General features: G+C 38.1%; 1 protein-coding gene across 1 annotated transcript in view; it reads left to right on the top strand.

Annotated features, from left to right (window-relative positions):
- The first annotated feature begins 1,331 nt into the window (after positions 1-1,331).
- The window catches only part of LOC112223927 (CUB and sushi domain-containing protein 1), a 236,962-nt gene continuing 222,616 nt past the window's right edge, over positions 1,332-15,677 (top strand). The window contains exon 1 of the mRNA XM_042305838.1: positions 1,332-1,395. Within this exon, the coding sequence (XP_042161772.1) occupies positions 1,332-1,395 (64 nt within the window). The remainder of the gene's footprint in view (positions 1,396-15,677) is intronic.

Below are 15,677 nucleotides of genomic sequence, written 5' to 3' on the forward strand. Positions count from 1 at the left end.
TCAAAAACAAGTACATTTCTAAGTGACTCCAAACTTTTGAACGGTAGTGTATATAAAAAAAGGCATGACAGAGTATATACTCTAGTGGAAACAAGAACTGCTTACAACATTCTGGGAACATGCTACACTAGAAGTAGAGGGATGCCATTGGTAGCTAGGAAATATCTATGGTAAGTGTTTAATTTCATTGACTAGTATGATTCATATCAGCCTTGAGAATGGTTGTCATTGAGAAAGGATTAAAAGCCTCCTTCTGTGAAATGATTCTTGGATAGACGTGGTGGATTAGGGCTGTACTACCATATTTTTACAGACTTTACAACTCTTAGCTTGATGGGTTGAACGAAGATTATAGGCAAACTAGGCTGGCAGGTAGCCTAGTGGTTAAGCGTGTTGGGCTAGTGACAGGTGGTTGGTTCATATTCCCGAGCTGACTCGGAGAAAAGTATTATTGAGCAAGGCACTTAATCCTAATTGCTCCTGTAAATCGCTCTGGATAAGAGTGTTTGCTAAATGACTCAAATGTAAATTTAGCTTGTTTGACCCCATACTATTGAAGTAGGTTACTAGGTGTTTGTACCTAAATCTTATTGTCACAAATCAACAATAATGTCTTATTATCGAGAAAATATAATGTATTTGATTGGTACTCTGTTCAGTAACACATTTTGGATTGTTAGAAGTTAGCTACATTAGCTAAATTAGCAACATTAGCTACTTTCACTCTACTTATTTTTGGCAGCCTTATTATCTTGGCATGTGCATTAACGGGTCGGTACAACAAGTACCGTACGGCCATTTTGGAAGTAGAATCTGACCAGTCTGTACTGGCTCTAGGAAATAAAAAGTTGTGAGTGCCCCACACGCAGCTATACACATTTTGTGAAGCTTTATCTATAATCGAATGTGGACACTAGAGATGTAAGCGTCCAGGGAAAATCATTTGGATTTATTTCTACACTGTTTCTGTGACACGATCTCATCAGAATGTGCTTGTGTTTGATCCCAGTGAAGGCTGGGTCTTTGCTAAAGGGTCCTTGAACCGGTCTAGCAATGCTATGGTCCTTCTGTTCTTGTTCCCTGTTATTGTGTGCCTGATGTCATTGCCTTTTCTGCTGAGTGTAAAGCATTTGTTTCATTTTCTGAAAACTGTCTTTCTATGAAAACAGTTCACATTTGCGACATGACCACAGTACAAATCTGAGACCACTAACAATAATGCAAAGTACTTAATTATTTGATAACAATTACTAAATGTAATGTAACATTTCTCTCTTTGCAGGTTATCTGGCTTCATGTTGCCGTCACCTATTGTGAGCACAGGTTCAATAATGGCCCTTTGGTTCACAACAGATTTTGCTGTGAGTGCACAAGGATTTAAAGCAATTTATGAAGGTAAGACCTATTATTATTGATTATTTCTCCAATTAAAAACCTGGCTGAATTGATGTAAGAGAGGGTTAACAAAAAGGGTTAAAAAAATATTTGTGTTAACAAAATTATAATTGTCTAACTATTGACTTGTTTTTCTATTCTATATTGAGTTCTTTCAATGGCTAAGTTGGCGGTGGATTGTGATTGCTGTGCCAGAGTAATTTGTTTGATTCCCCCATGGGCCACAGATCCTGAAAATAAAATATATAAATGACTATGTTATTATTGTATTATAGGGTAATTCATGAATCGGTGTCTCAAAATCAGCATATTAATATGCTTTCAGAGAGCGGGGTGCATTTCGTATGATGAACACTGCTAATTAGTGTGCACTTAACGTACACCTCTTCAGGACATGTCAATTGGTTACTGTTTAAGCCTTGTGCAGAGAGTTCATCTGCTAAGTACATGTTTCAGTTTAAAGTTTACATGATTAAACGTGTGGTTGATAGCTGTGGCATTTCATGTGAGTTTCAGTTGACTGTATCAAACTAGGGTCATTACAAAGCCCATATAGTCTGTTTCACACAGTATACAGCACAAACCACAACATCTCATATATTTTCCATGAAGTCTAATATCACTGGAGTCTCAGCTCACCCCCCTTGTAAGAAAACATCTCTCAGGCTGGCATACACTGCAGCAAACTTCATGAGCCCTCATGAGACCCTGGGACCTAGGCTATGAATGATGCACGAGCATGGCACTTTGCTCGTAAACCTTTGTAAGGATAAGCTTTCTTTTTTTATTTTCTTTTTTATTCCTCCTTCTGAACATTTTCATCTCTAGGGATTCAGAGTTTTGTTATTGCTACAGGGTTTTGAGTGGATACCAAAACTCAATTCCCTAAATGGAATATCAATCTCGTTTGGTAACATCAATTGTTGCTGGTTGTGACAATGTCTGAAGTACTTTATGTTTTATTGTGTGTAGAGTGAGATAGTTCTTACTGTGAGTGATAATGAAATAATGAAGCATGATAGGCTAATCTAATGTTGGTTGTATCAGAACACTATTTCCTGATATCTTAACATACTGTTTTTGAATCAAATTTAAGTACTAGCCTAACCACTGCCTCAGAATTAGCTACAGCTGCTGTATGTTACACAGCATGAATAAGATTAGCAAGATTGTGTTATCTTTACATTTGCTTCATTTCTCCACATAGAAGAAGAACTGTGTTGCATTCTAGGTTAACGTCAAATCTTATTTTTTATTATGCATTAGTGGCTGCCCTCTCAGAACATTAATAGCCTATCCATCAGGTTGATGGAGTTTTAATATGGGCGTTTCTTCTGGTTGCCTGAATGGATTCCATTTAAGCTGACAAAGATCGATATTCCATGTAACCATTGGAGTCTAAATCGAAATTGACTGTAGATTTTGTCTTGGATTTTAGAGAATTCTGATACAGGCTATGATTTCATTGATGCAAGTGTCACAACCATTGTTATGATGGAGGGCGTTAATGGACCCCTAGAGTGTTGATAGTATTGATGGTAACTAAAGTTATTTTAGAAGCATTGTGTTTGTCATTTTCATTTTATTGCAGTTGAAATTGAGATATGATGTCATCCAACTATGCAACCTGCAGGTTTTCCCAACAGCCCTTAGTTTGTGATTTATGGGCCATTACACTTGAGTAATTGTAATCTATTTGCCTGCAGAGTCTTGATTGGTACAGCAGTGTCTGCGAGATGGATTTATAACCTTGCAGCGTATTTCCCTCCCCGGATGCTCTTAGGAATCAGAAATAGCTATGTTTGCTAATTGGTTTACTATTGTTGAAGCTAATTGAGAACACAAACCTGTTCTGACAAGACAAAAGCTGTGTTTTGGAACCACATTACGTGTTTTGGAACCATTATTACATGATTTTGGAACCATTATTACATGTTTTGGAACCATATTACATGTTTTGGAACCATTATTACATGTTTTTGAACCATATTACATGTTTTGGAACCATTATTACTTGTTTTGGACCATAATTTCAGGTTTTGGAACATTATCAGTATATAAGCAGTTGGACTTATCTGCCGTCATTGTGCTCTGAAATCATGGCAAATTAAGAGGACGAAAACCAATATTTCATCTTTGTGAGCCCATTGTAATTCAATCATTGCCACTAATATTTTATTTTATTTTATGAAATAATTGGGCTACTATGTTGTTGCAATTAAAAATATATTTTAGAGGCCACAGTAGCATACAAATATGCTATTTTACTCAGCCTTTTCGTCTTAAGGCTCTACGGGGACACACACTTAAAGTTAAAATACAGTCCAAGTTGAGCGACAACAATAATCTAAGAAGTGGCATCTCTCATATTAGACCAATGTAAAAAATAGTAACTTTCCTCAAATGATCTTTGAAAAGATTACTTGGGAAAATGCACAGGAGCCCCACCGGTTATCTGTTACACCTAGGTGTGAATCAATCTGTACTAGATAGTACAGAGAAAGTGCCGATGAACAACAGCTCTCCTGTTTGTTAGAGATATTGCTCCCCATAATACTAACTTCAACCAACAAAATGCCATCTTCAAAGCACTAAAGTTGGCAAACCTTGCTTGATTGGATGGATTTAAATCCATGTGCCACTTTGAATCATTCCTTTGAGTCTCTTGTCAAGGGATTTCTTTACCTTTCTTGAACAGTGCAGCATGAAGACGTTTTAAAATCATCTTTAAAAATATTGGAATATTATTTGCTGGAAATATTCTCTGAGACAAAATACACAAAACATAAATATAAACGCAATTCATTGTACTCAAATTTGTTACATACATTTCTCCTTTTCCAAAACAATCCATCCACCTGACCAGTGTGGCATATGAAGAAGCTGATTAAACAGCATGACCATTACACAGGTGCACCTGGTGCTGGGGACAATGAAAGGCCAATCTAAAATGTGCAGTTTTGTCACACAACACAATGCCACAGATGTCTCAAGTTTTGAGGGTGCGTGCAATTGGCATTCTGACTGTAGGATTGTCCACCAGAGCTTTTGCCAGAGAATGTAATGTTAAATTATCTACCATAAGCCGCCTCCAACATCCTTTTAGTGAATTTGGCAGTAAGTCCAACTGGCCTCACAACTGCTGACCGTGTGTATGGCATCGTGTAGGTGAGCGGTTTGCTGATGTAAACGTTGTGAACAGAGTGCCCATGGTGGCGGTGGGGTTATGGTATGGGCAAGCATAAGCTACGGCCAACAAACATAATTGCATTTATCGATGGCAATTTGAATGCACAGAGATAACGTGATGAGATCCTGATGCAAATTGTCGTGCCATTTATCCACCACCATCACCTCATGTTTCAGCATGATAATGCACAGTTCCATGTCGCAAGGATCTGTACACAATTCCTGGAAGCTGAACATTTCCCAGTTCTTCCATGGCCTGCATACCAGACATGCCACCCATTGAGCAGGTTTGGGATGCTCTGGATCGACACGCATGACAGCGTGTTCCAGCTCCGGCCAATATCCATCAACTTCGCACAGCCATTGAAGAGGAGTGGGACAACATTCACAGGCCACAATCAACAACCTTATCAACTCTATGCGATGGAGATGTGTCGTGCTGCATGAGGCAAATGGTGCTCACACCAGATACTGACTGGTAAACCAGATACTGGTTTTCTGATCCATGCTCCTACCTTTTTATTTAAGGTATCTGTGACCAAAAGATGCATATCTGATTTGCAGGTCATGTGAAATCCATAGATTAGGGCCTAATGAATTTATTTAAATTGACTGATTTCCTTATTTGAACTGTAACTCAGTTAAGTCTTTGAAATTGTTGCATGTTGTGTGTATATTTTTGTTCAGTATAGAAGGAACAAACAGCAACATCAGAGAGAATACAACCAAGCAGGAGAGGAAACATGGAACCCATTGTTTTAAATGCCAAGAGAATTATACGGTGGTATCAGTGTTAATGTTATATTAAACTGCCAAAAGGTTAAGCCTTCAAAACAACGATAATGTTGTATTGCAGTTAGTCGCAGCTTATGCATGTGCATGTATTGGTGTGTGGTTTGTATAAATCTGTGAATGTTGAAGGCATAAAAAGCGACATGCTACATCACTTAAGCTTAGATACACAACCACACATACTGTAATATACATTGGTTTCAGATCCCACAGAACAAGAGTCAAGCACTCAGCATTATTTGACCCATTTACCATTATTTCAGTCCCGCAAAAAAAAAAAATGTTTTACAGGGGATCATCCTCAACAGGATCCTGTAGGTGAATTTCCCATTACATTAAAGGGGAATATAGGCCTGTTTACTATTTCCTTGAGGAGGATGTTTACTGCTGCATCTTGCTGATATTCCTCTTTTTGTTATGTACCTTATAAGGAATTCTATACCTCATGGGTATTTATATTGCAACAGCCTCGTTTAGAGCCATAATGATATTTCATATTGAAAAAAGCATGAGAGGCAATAATCAAGTGCTGCAGAGCATTCAAAGAATGATAGACTATTGCCTGTGAAATAAAATGATGGCTTGGACATATTGGAAGGCCAATAGTGTGAGGTGAGCTAATCCCATTAATGGCCAAGCTATGAAACAGAAGTCATTTGAATGATAAAAGCACAGTGCACACAGATACTGTTAAACTCCTTGAAGATGTGTGTGAATATTTAACATTTACAAGCCTTGGAGCTTTTATCTACAATTTAGAAACACATTAATTCACATTATGTGAATGTATTGGTATTTACAGTATGGGGAAGAATCGACATTGGTATTCAGATCAATCAGTGCCGAGTGTTTGTGGGTTTAATGACAGATCCTTATATCGACTCTCAAGGACAAACTCCAAGACAGAGTGCCTTACATATCCAATCAAATTCAAGCTGCCTCTTGGAGTTCATGTTTTAAGTTGTTGCTGAAAAGCTGCTCACACCTTTACGCTGATTTTGCTCATCCTTCTATCTGGGCTACCAGCCTAAGGGAGCTGCTTTAGTGAACTCCACAAGTCGAAAGGATTTGTAATATCAGAAAAAAGCTTTTCATTTCTGTATCAACATTTTTATATTTCTCTAAACTTTTTTGTGGATTTTTTATTTGATACCATAACCAATAATACAGTAGCTATGTTCAGATTGTCTCACTCCAAGCTGCAATAATATATAATAATATTCAGGTACTGTATGTGTCAGAAAATGCCATGCCGAAATTGCAGAAATGAAAGCTCTCTAGTTCTGAACTCATAGACTGGTGTTCTGCTCATAGTGGAAATACACAATAATGTTAAATGTCCTACTCCCTGGCTCAGTCAACAGTGACCCTCATGGTCTCACCTATAAGTCCATGCTAGGTAAAGCTCCGCCTTATCTCAGTTCACTGGTCATGATGGCAACACCCACCCGTAGCACGCGCTCCAGCAGGTATATCTCACTGATCATCCCTAAAGCCAACACCTCATTTGGCCGCCATTCCTTCCAGTTCTCTGCTGCCTGTGACTGGAACGAATTGCAAAAATCGTTGAAGTTGGAGACTTTTATCTCCCTCACCAACTTTAAACATCTGCTATCTGAGCAGCTAACCGATCGCTGCAGCTGTACATAGTCCATCAGTAAATAGCCCACCCAATTTACCTACCTCATCCCCATACTGTTTTTATTTATTTACTTTTCTGCTCTTTTGCACATCAGTATCTCTACCTGCACATGACCATCTGATCATTTATCACTCCAGTGTTAATCTGCTAAAATTGTAATTATTCGCCTACCTCCTCATGCCTTTTGCACACAATGTATATAGACTCCTTTTTTTGTTTTTGTTTTGTTTTCTACTGTGTTATTGATTTGTTTATTGTTTACTCCATGTGTAACTCTGTGTTGCTGTCTGTTCACACTGCTATGCTTTATCTTGGCCAGGTCGCAGTTGTAAATGAGAACTTGTTCTCAACTAGCCTACCTGGTTAAATAAAGGTGAAATATATAGATATTTTTTTAAACTATCCATAGAGGTCATGACAGATCAGTAGGGGTAAAAACCTTCAAGGGTCATCTGGGACCACGGACATTTCACATTCAGCAGGTGTAAAGAACACTTGGCTCCGCTAGGGGAGCACAGCTCTAACACGTTGTCCACATTTTAGACTGAAATTTAAAATAAAATAAAATAAAAAAATAAAAGTAGCTGGTATAGATGGAAGTAGCATTTTGCATTAAAAAGAGAGGGACGCTTCCTTGAAACTGTGACTGAATGGACCAACTATTTTCTGCAGAGTCATTCAAATGGCTTTGAACTTTTAACTTGAGACGTTGATGTGAATTAGAAGTCAAATGACCAAATACTAAGGGCTAGAGTCACTGTAGTAGGAGAGGGCGGCCTTTGGCACAATTTGAAAATATATTATTTTCCTGTTGAATGTGTGTACATTTTTTTCAGTTAATCTATACATGTCTGAGGTCTTTCGCGCTGTCCAGACCACATAGTAGTTGAATTGAGTCCTTGAGTTCATGGCCCTTTATCGACGAATAACAAACAGATCCCACTGGGCACAGACATCAATTCAATGTCTATTCCACAATAGTTCAATTTCGTTTCTTTGCAATGACGTGGAAACAACGTTGATTCAACCAGTGTGTGCCCAGTAGGATGGTACCATTATCTATTATCGAGGCATAACACATTGATGGTACTACCACTACAGAAACATTACAGAAAACCACGACAGAAACACTGAATGGATTTAATCAATTGTATATGACTGCAGATTTTTTGATCTTCATGTTCAAGCTGATCTCTATATTCCCTTTCATAATTAAAAGTCTATCCATGTGTTTCCTCATGAGAAAAGCCAACCTGTAATGCCAGTCTAGTTTCCAGGTATACAGGTAGTCTAGTTTCCCCTCAGAATTGTGTGGAATTATGTCCTGCTCAGTCTTTGTCAAAAGACTTATTAACATAGCCTTTGACACATTTGATGGTACTGTATATCTACACCGAGTATACCAAACATGAAGATAATATTGAGTTGCACCCCCCTCTACGGTATTGAATGCATTCCACAAGGATGCTGGCCCATGTTGATGTCAGTGCTTCCCACAGTTGTGTCAAGTTTGAGTGGACATCCTTTGGGTGGTGGACCATTCTTGATACACACAGGAAACTGAGCGTGAAAACCCCAGGAGCTTTGCAGTTCTTGACACTACACAAACCGGTGCATCTAGCACCGACTACCATAAACCATTCAAAGGCACTTCAAACTTTTGCCTTGCCTATTCACCCTCTGAATGACACACATACAAAATCCATGTCTCAATTGTCTCAATGCTTAAAAATTATTCTTTAACCTCGGGATTACAAACATACATAATATACTAACACAATGACCCAATAAATACTCAATCTAAAAAATATTGATTCTTCATCTACTATAGTCCCACAACATTTCTATGTATTATATTTAAATCGTTTTAAAATCATGTTTAAATTTATATATTGAAAGGTTTTGTAACGGTCTTCTTCCTCCTCTGACGAGGAGTAGTAGGAAGGATTGGAGGACCAATGCGCAGCGTGGTAGGTGTTCATGATACTTTTAATAGAACACAGAAAAATACAAAATAACCACGTGAAATAACTAAAACCGAAACAGTTCCGTGTGGAACACACAGACACAGAAAATAATCACCCACAACTCAAAAGTGAAACCAGGCAACCTAAGTATGGTTCTCAATCAGGGACAACGATTGACAGCTGCCTCTAATTGAGAACCCTACCAGGCCAAACACAGAAATCCCAAATTATAGAAAAGGGAACATAGACTGCCCACCCCAACTCACGTCCTGACCATACTAAAACAGGTTTCTAGTTTGCTCAGTTAATTTATTCAATTTCTTTATGGCTCTAAATCTAAATGTTCTTTTGCCTATTTCTCTTTTCTGTCTGGATAACGCATAGATGGTGGACAATCTATTCCTAGTATTTACGGAATGTCTGTCTCTTACCAACTGAATACCGTTGTGAATAGAACTTGGCCATTTTAAATGATGTATATTATGAAATAAAATAAGCATGTTTTTTTTCAATTATCCTGTTGATTGATGACCAACCAAGAACACTGCGCATGACTGCAACAGAAGAACCATAGCTCCACCTTAAAACAATCCTTGCTGCTTTGCTCTGTGCATTCTGCAGCCTCCTAACTTCACTTAATGATGCATTTCTCCAGACCACAGAACAGTAGTTCACCTGACTCTCAATTAATGCTTGTGTTATTTGCTGAATAATTTTTCCTGGTAAATATTTAGCTATCCTTCTGATTATGCATGCTGTTTTAATATATATTTTTTACATAGATTAGTTATTTGAGATCACCACGATAAGCAGTTGTCTAGCTGCACTCCCAATAGTTTGGTTTCTGCCACTTCTTCAATTTGTACTCCTCTCATACTTAATTTTATCCCATGCTGTTTTGGCCTTTTCCTAGTTGAACAGACCAACATAACTTTGGTATTCTTGATGTTTAAAACAAGTTTGTTTTGGCAAACCCACTCCCAGATATTCTCCAAATTTCCTTGTAAAGCTTGCTGTGCCTGTTAAACCGATTGTCTTGCTGCACAAATTGTAGTATCATCTGCAAATATAGTAGCTTTAGTTTCAGCTAAGGCATAGGGAAGATCGTTGGTATATTTTAAAAAAAGAAGTGGCCCAGGGCAGCTGCCCTGTGGTATTCCACAGTTTAACACAAGAGGGGAAGAAAATTAACCATTGATATAGGTGGACTGTTTCCTGTCAGTTAGATATGACTGTACCCAATTCAATGCTACCTACTTTAAACCATAATGAATTAATTTTGTCAAAATTATTTCATGATCCACTAAATCAAATGCTACACTGAAATCTAAAAGTAGTACACCCACAAACGTATCCATAGCATTGAGCCACTGGTCAGTCATGTCAACCAATGCAGTGGTAGTGGAATGTTTTTTACGAAGCATGCTGATTGGCTGTAATCAGATCATTCTTTTCCATGTACTCCCACATTTGTCTACTCACAATACCCTCCAATATCTTACTGAGTGTAGGGAGTAGACTAATTGGTCGACTATTGGCAGGAGTAATGGGTTCTTTGCAGTCTTTCGGAATAGGACCAGGTTCGCATGCTTCCATACATTTGCAAACATCCCCTTTTCAAGTGTAACCAATGACGTAAACACCCCCTTTTTACCCGAGGGTATAAAGCATTTGAGTTATGAATTAACATATCAGACTAAAATGGACCACAGCTGCAGCAAGGTCTACAATAGTCCACGACTCCGGAACGCAACACGAGGTTGAAGAAGACAAAAGAACCTTTATTATTCTCTTTAAATCATCGTGTCCTACACTGCTTTCATGACCACTCTGGGATCAACGACAAGGCGGATTAGCCGTCCTAAGGAGACCACTCTTCCAGAACGAGTGCAAGTAAACAGACAACTAAGAAGGACATTGTGACCTCTTGTGGAGAATCAGAGACTTACACCTGAGAACGAAAGACAAGGCCATCTGAAGAGGGCCCAACAGAGATACACGAGGAAGACCTTCAACACTTAAGTACATCGTTACATTACTTCTTACCCAAAGGAAAGGCAAGGTATTAGGGCGTAGTTTACAAAAGTATCCAAGTGTTGCTTCTCTTTCTTTCTTTCTTTCTTTCTTTCTTTCTTTCTTTCTTTCTTTCTTTCTTTCTTTCTTTCTTTCTTTCTTTCTTTCTTTCTCTCTCTCTCTCTCTCTCTCTTTCTCTCTCTCTCTCTCGCTCTCTTTTTAAATCTCCATCTTGCGTAACAAGTGTCATATTGTGTTACTCCGCTAGGGACTTGCTGTTGTCGTATTAATTTTCCAATCACTAACCTATACCGTGTGTGTATCCTATGTTATCATTTAGTGTTAGTAAATAAATCATCAAATCAATATGTGTGGTACGGAATGATCAGTGAGACCCGGGTTTGTGCAGATTTAAAAAGTCTATGACATTCAGAATGAGACTGATTTGAGGAAATGATCCATTAGTGACTGTTATGATATCTATATATTCTTGTGTTAATTCGGGAGATGGCAACTCATTAAATAACTTTTTCTGTAGTGCACCAAATTCCTAATGAGTTAATTGTTACATGATTAATTTAATCGAGTATCAATTAAACATAGTTAGCTGATAAAATAAGTAACAGTCATCAGATGAATGAAGTCATGTCACGACACACGCATCTCACATTTCATTCACATTACATTTTTATATATTGCTTCTAAAATAAAATAAAATCACAAATAATATTTTAGATTATTAATTTCAAAGAAGGGCATTAGCATGAGAAGAATTTACTAGTCCAAAACATGTCCTCTCCGTTCAAAAAATATTCCTCCATTTGGGAAACGCTAAATGAATCGTCCTACATCAATCTCTGTCTCAATTTTCAGATCAATTTCTTCTAAAATTGTGTGTACACCTGTATATCTAGACTTCGATTTAGCTTTCCCTGACTTAGTCACCATACTGATTGATATATAAACAGCTGAATCTGAGCGTTTACCAAACAATGCGATGCGTAATATGCGTAGCTCCTTCCGGTATAAAACTTCAATAGAGAATGTCTCTCTTTACACCGGAGTTTACGACATGGGTTGGTCTTCCAACACATAACCATTGCATATTGCCGTTTACCTCAGCTCATTGGCTATCTACCCAGCTAGATTTCAAGACGATCAGTGGTCATTGGGTTAAAATACAGTCAATCAACGAAACAGCGGGCAAATCATTGGTGCACAGTGATGTCAATACTTGTTGTCTTCAAATCGGTTTCTTTCAGTCAATACGTCCCGCGAAATGGCCATTCAGGTTTGGTTGTGTTACAAACAAACCAGTTGATTGCAATGAAACTAAACATGACTGGAAAAGTCACGTTTTGTGTGGGTATTTACCCTCGAATGTGTCATCAACAAATGGAATGAGACGGAATTCACGACACAAGCGGCTCACAAAATGTTTCGTGTTAGGCTATAAAAACGGATTTTATCAAACAAAAGATCATTCATTGAGTAACATTGAGCATTGGGATTGCAAACAGACGAAGATCGTCAAAGGTAAACGATTTATTTTAATGCAGTTTGTGATTTTGTTAGCCTGTGCTGGTTGAAATAGTTTTTTTTATGGGGCTCTATCCTCAGATAATCGCATCGTATTCTTTCGCAGTAAATATTTTTTAAATCTGACAACGCAGTTGGATTAGCAAGATTCTAGGCTTACATGTGAGACACTTGTATTTTCATGAATGTTTAATATGACTATTTATGTAGCGATCACCATATGTTGTGGAATTTCAGCCCGCTACCGGGTTCCGTGCGCAGAGAGGTTAAGGAAGACATTCTCTTCTGCAAACCACTGGAAACCAGGACAACATGAGAGGATATTTTTAAAGTACTGGACAGCTTTGTGACATCAAATGAACTTTGGTGGTCAAGATGTGTTTGTGGCTGTACTGATGGCACAAAAGCCATGAGAAGGGGATATAGTGGAGTGGTGACGCACATGCAAGCAGTTGCTCCCGACACCACTTGGGTACACTGCAGCATCCACCGAGAGGCTCTTGCTGCCAAGGGAATGCCTGACAGCTTGAAAGACGTTTTGGACACTACAGTGAAAATGGTTAACTTTGTTAAAGCAAGGCCCCTGAACTCTTGTGTATTTTCTGCGTTATGCAATGATATAGGCAGCGACCATGTAACGCTTTTACAACATAGAGAAGTGCACTGGTCATCAAGGGGCAAAGTATTGACACGTTTAAAAAAATTTTTTTTACATTTTTCTTTACTGACCATACTTTTCACTTGTCTGACCGCTTGCATGATGACGGGCTTCTCACACGACTGGCCTATCTGGGTGATGTTTTTTTCTCACCTGAATCATCTGAATCTAGGATTACAGGGACTCTCCGCAACTATATTCAATGTGCGGCACAAAATTGAGGCTATGATTGAGAAGTAGGAGCTCTTTTCTGTCTGCATTAACAAGGACAACACACAGGTATTCACATCATTGTATGATTTTTTTGTGTGCAAATGAACTCAAGCTTAGGGACAATGTCAAATATGATTTAGCGAAGCACCTGAGTGAGCTAGGTGTGCAATTACGCAGGAACTTTCCTGAAACGGACGACACAAACAACTGGATTTGTTATCCCTTTCATGCCTGCCTCCAGTCCGATATCGGAACAAGAGAGCCTCATCAAAATTGCAACAAGCGGTTCTTTGAAAATGTAATTTAATCAGAAGCCACTGCCAGATTTTTAATAAAGGTAAAAATATATATATATCACAATTTTTGATAAACAAATAAGGTTTTATATGTAAAATGGCTAAATAAAGAGTAAGATATTGATTATTATTATATTATTATTTGTGCCCTGGTCTTATAAGAGCTCTTTGTCACTTCCCACGAGCAGGGTTGTGACAAAAACTCATACTCATTCTTATGTTTAATAAATGTATCGTATAGTGTGTGTGTGGCAGGCTTATTACAATGATGGCAAAAAACAACATTTGAGAGTGAGCTGACCCTGGTGCTAGAGGAGGACCGCAACTGGAGGTTGAATGTTTGAAGGTGTACGTGACTATAAAACGTTTGGGAACCACTGGTGTACGTCCTGGAACGTTGAGTCAAATAAACTATTTTAAAAACCTCTTATAAAGTTGGTTTTGTAGCGTAAACTGGCAATTTGATATTTTTGGCTGATATTATGACTGTATGTTTGTTTCATATGTGCAAAGTAGTTAACAAGCTGCCAGTTCCACTTTAAACTTTAACTCATTGGTTACTTTGTGTGCCAAACCTGAATTTTCTTTTTGCTATGGGAAGCAATAGTTGTACATTTCGATTGGGAAATGCTTAATGGTTGTGTTTTGTATTCTTATGATTGGGACCTACTGGCTTATTATGTCCTAGTTTACGGACTGCTTATCCTTCAACAACAAATAAAATAAAATTGTATTTGTCACATGCACAGTGAAATGCTTACTTACAAGCCCTTAACATACTGTGGTAATGTTTAAAGAAAGGAGTGTATATATTTGGCCTGGTGAAGTGGTTTTCTGTGCTGACTGAATGGAAGCTGATTATGAGTTCTTTACTCCACTGGTCTCGGCTGGTCTTTGGAAGAAATTACAAGTCCTCACTGTCTGAGACGAGTCAATACCGAGTACAAATTTATCCGACACCGAGACAAGACCGAGACATTCAATATGTGGTCTCGAGTCCGGACTCACTACAACACTGGTATGCACTGTTGTAGCCTCTCCAATATCCTATGCCAATGCTTTCTTACTTCGCAGCCACACACTGGCATATGTGAAATACATTACCTTATGTTTAATTGCAGAACCTTCTCACCCCGTCACCCTCATAAGCTAATGTATGCTAAGCAGTGTGGGATCCGTAGTCTAAGGGCATTTCTTCCTCTATCTGCTGGGTGGCCACTCTTCATTAATGTAAATAATAGCCAAAATATAACATTGTGCCATGCTTTCTTATTGAATTATTGACTTATTGTCACAACCTTCACGATTAATTATGTGTTGATGACTTATTCTATACTCAAAAGACATGTTTTGAAACGTTTCTGGGAAGGCCTCGGCCCACAAAAAGGAGCTCAATATTTTTTGCCATTTTATTTTGATATTAGAATTTTTCCAAGCCTGCAGGCTACTTATAAACATTGATTCTGTGGTATTACTTAATAGTCTGCCAAGCATAACCACTTCTTACAATTTTCTATAACATTAGCCAAAAATAAAAAGGACAATTGATGTCTGAAACGTTGAAGATGTCCCCCATGAAGATAAAGGAAGATATCCTGCAGTTGTTTAGATTTTTTTAAGTGCCTTTCTGACAGAACTATCTGCCAGATTTATCCTTATGGAAGATTATCTTCCATAATTTCCTCCCACATTAACAAACGTTTAACTTTCTACTGTGAGATAAAACAGCTTTAAAAAATAAATGGAGCAGTAATGTCAAACACAGTACCTCTTTGCACAGTGCAGTGTTGGTTAAAACAAGATTGTGTTGATTTTGTGCAGGCTCAATGGCACTTCTAAAATACTCAAATCGATCAAATTCCTGACATCTGGTCAAACAAATTTTTCTGCAATATAGCATGACTGTACAACCTCAGACTGAACCACCCTAAACTCTTTGCTACTCTCTCATTTAAATATCACGGGCTTATTAA

The sequence above is a fragment of the Oncorhynchus tshawytscha genome, linkage group LG25, assembly GCF_018296145.1.
Source record: "Oncorhynchus tshawytscha isolate Ot180627B linkage group LG25, Otsh_v2.0, whole genome shotgun sequence".
NCBI classification, from domain to species: Eukaryota; Metazoa; Chordata; class Actinopteri; order Salmoniformes; family Salmonidae; genus Oncorhynchus; species Oncorhynchus tshawytscha.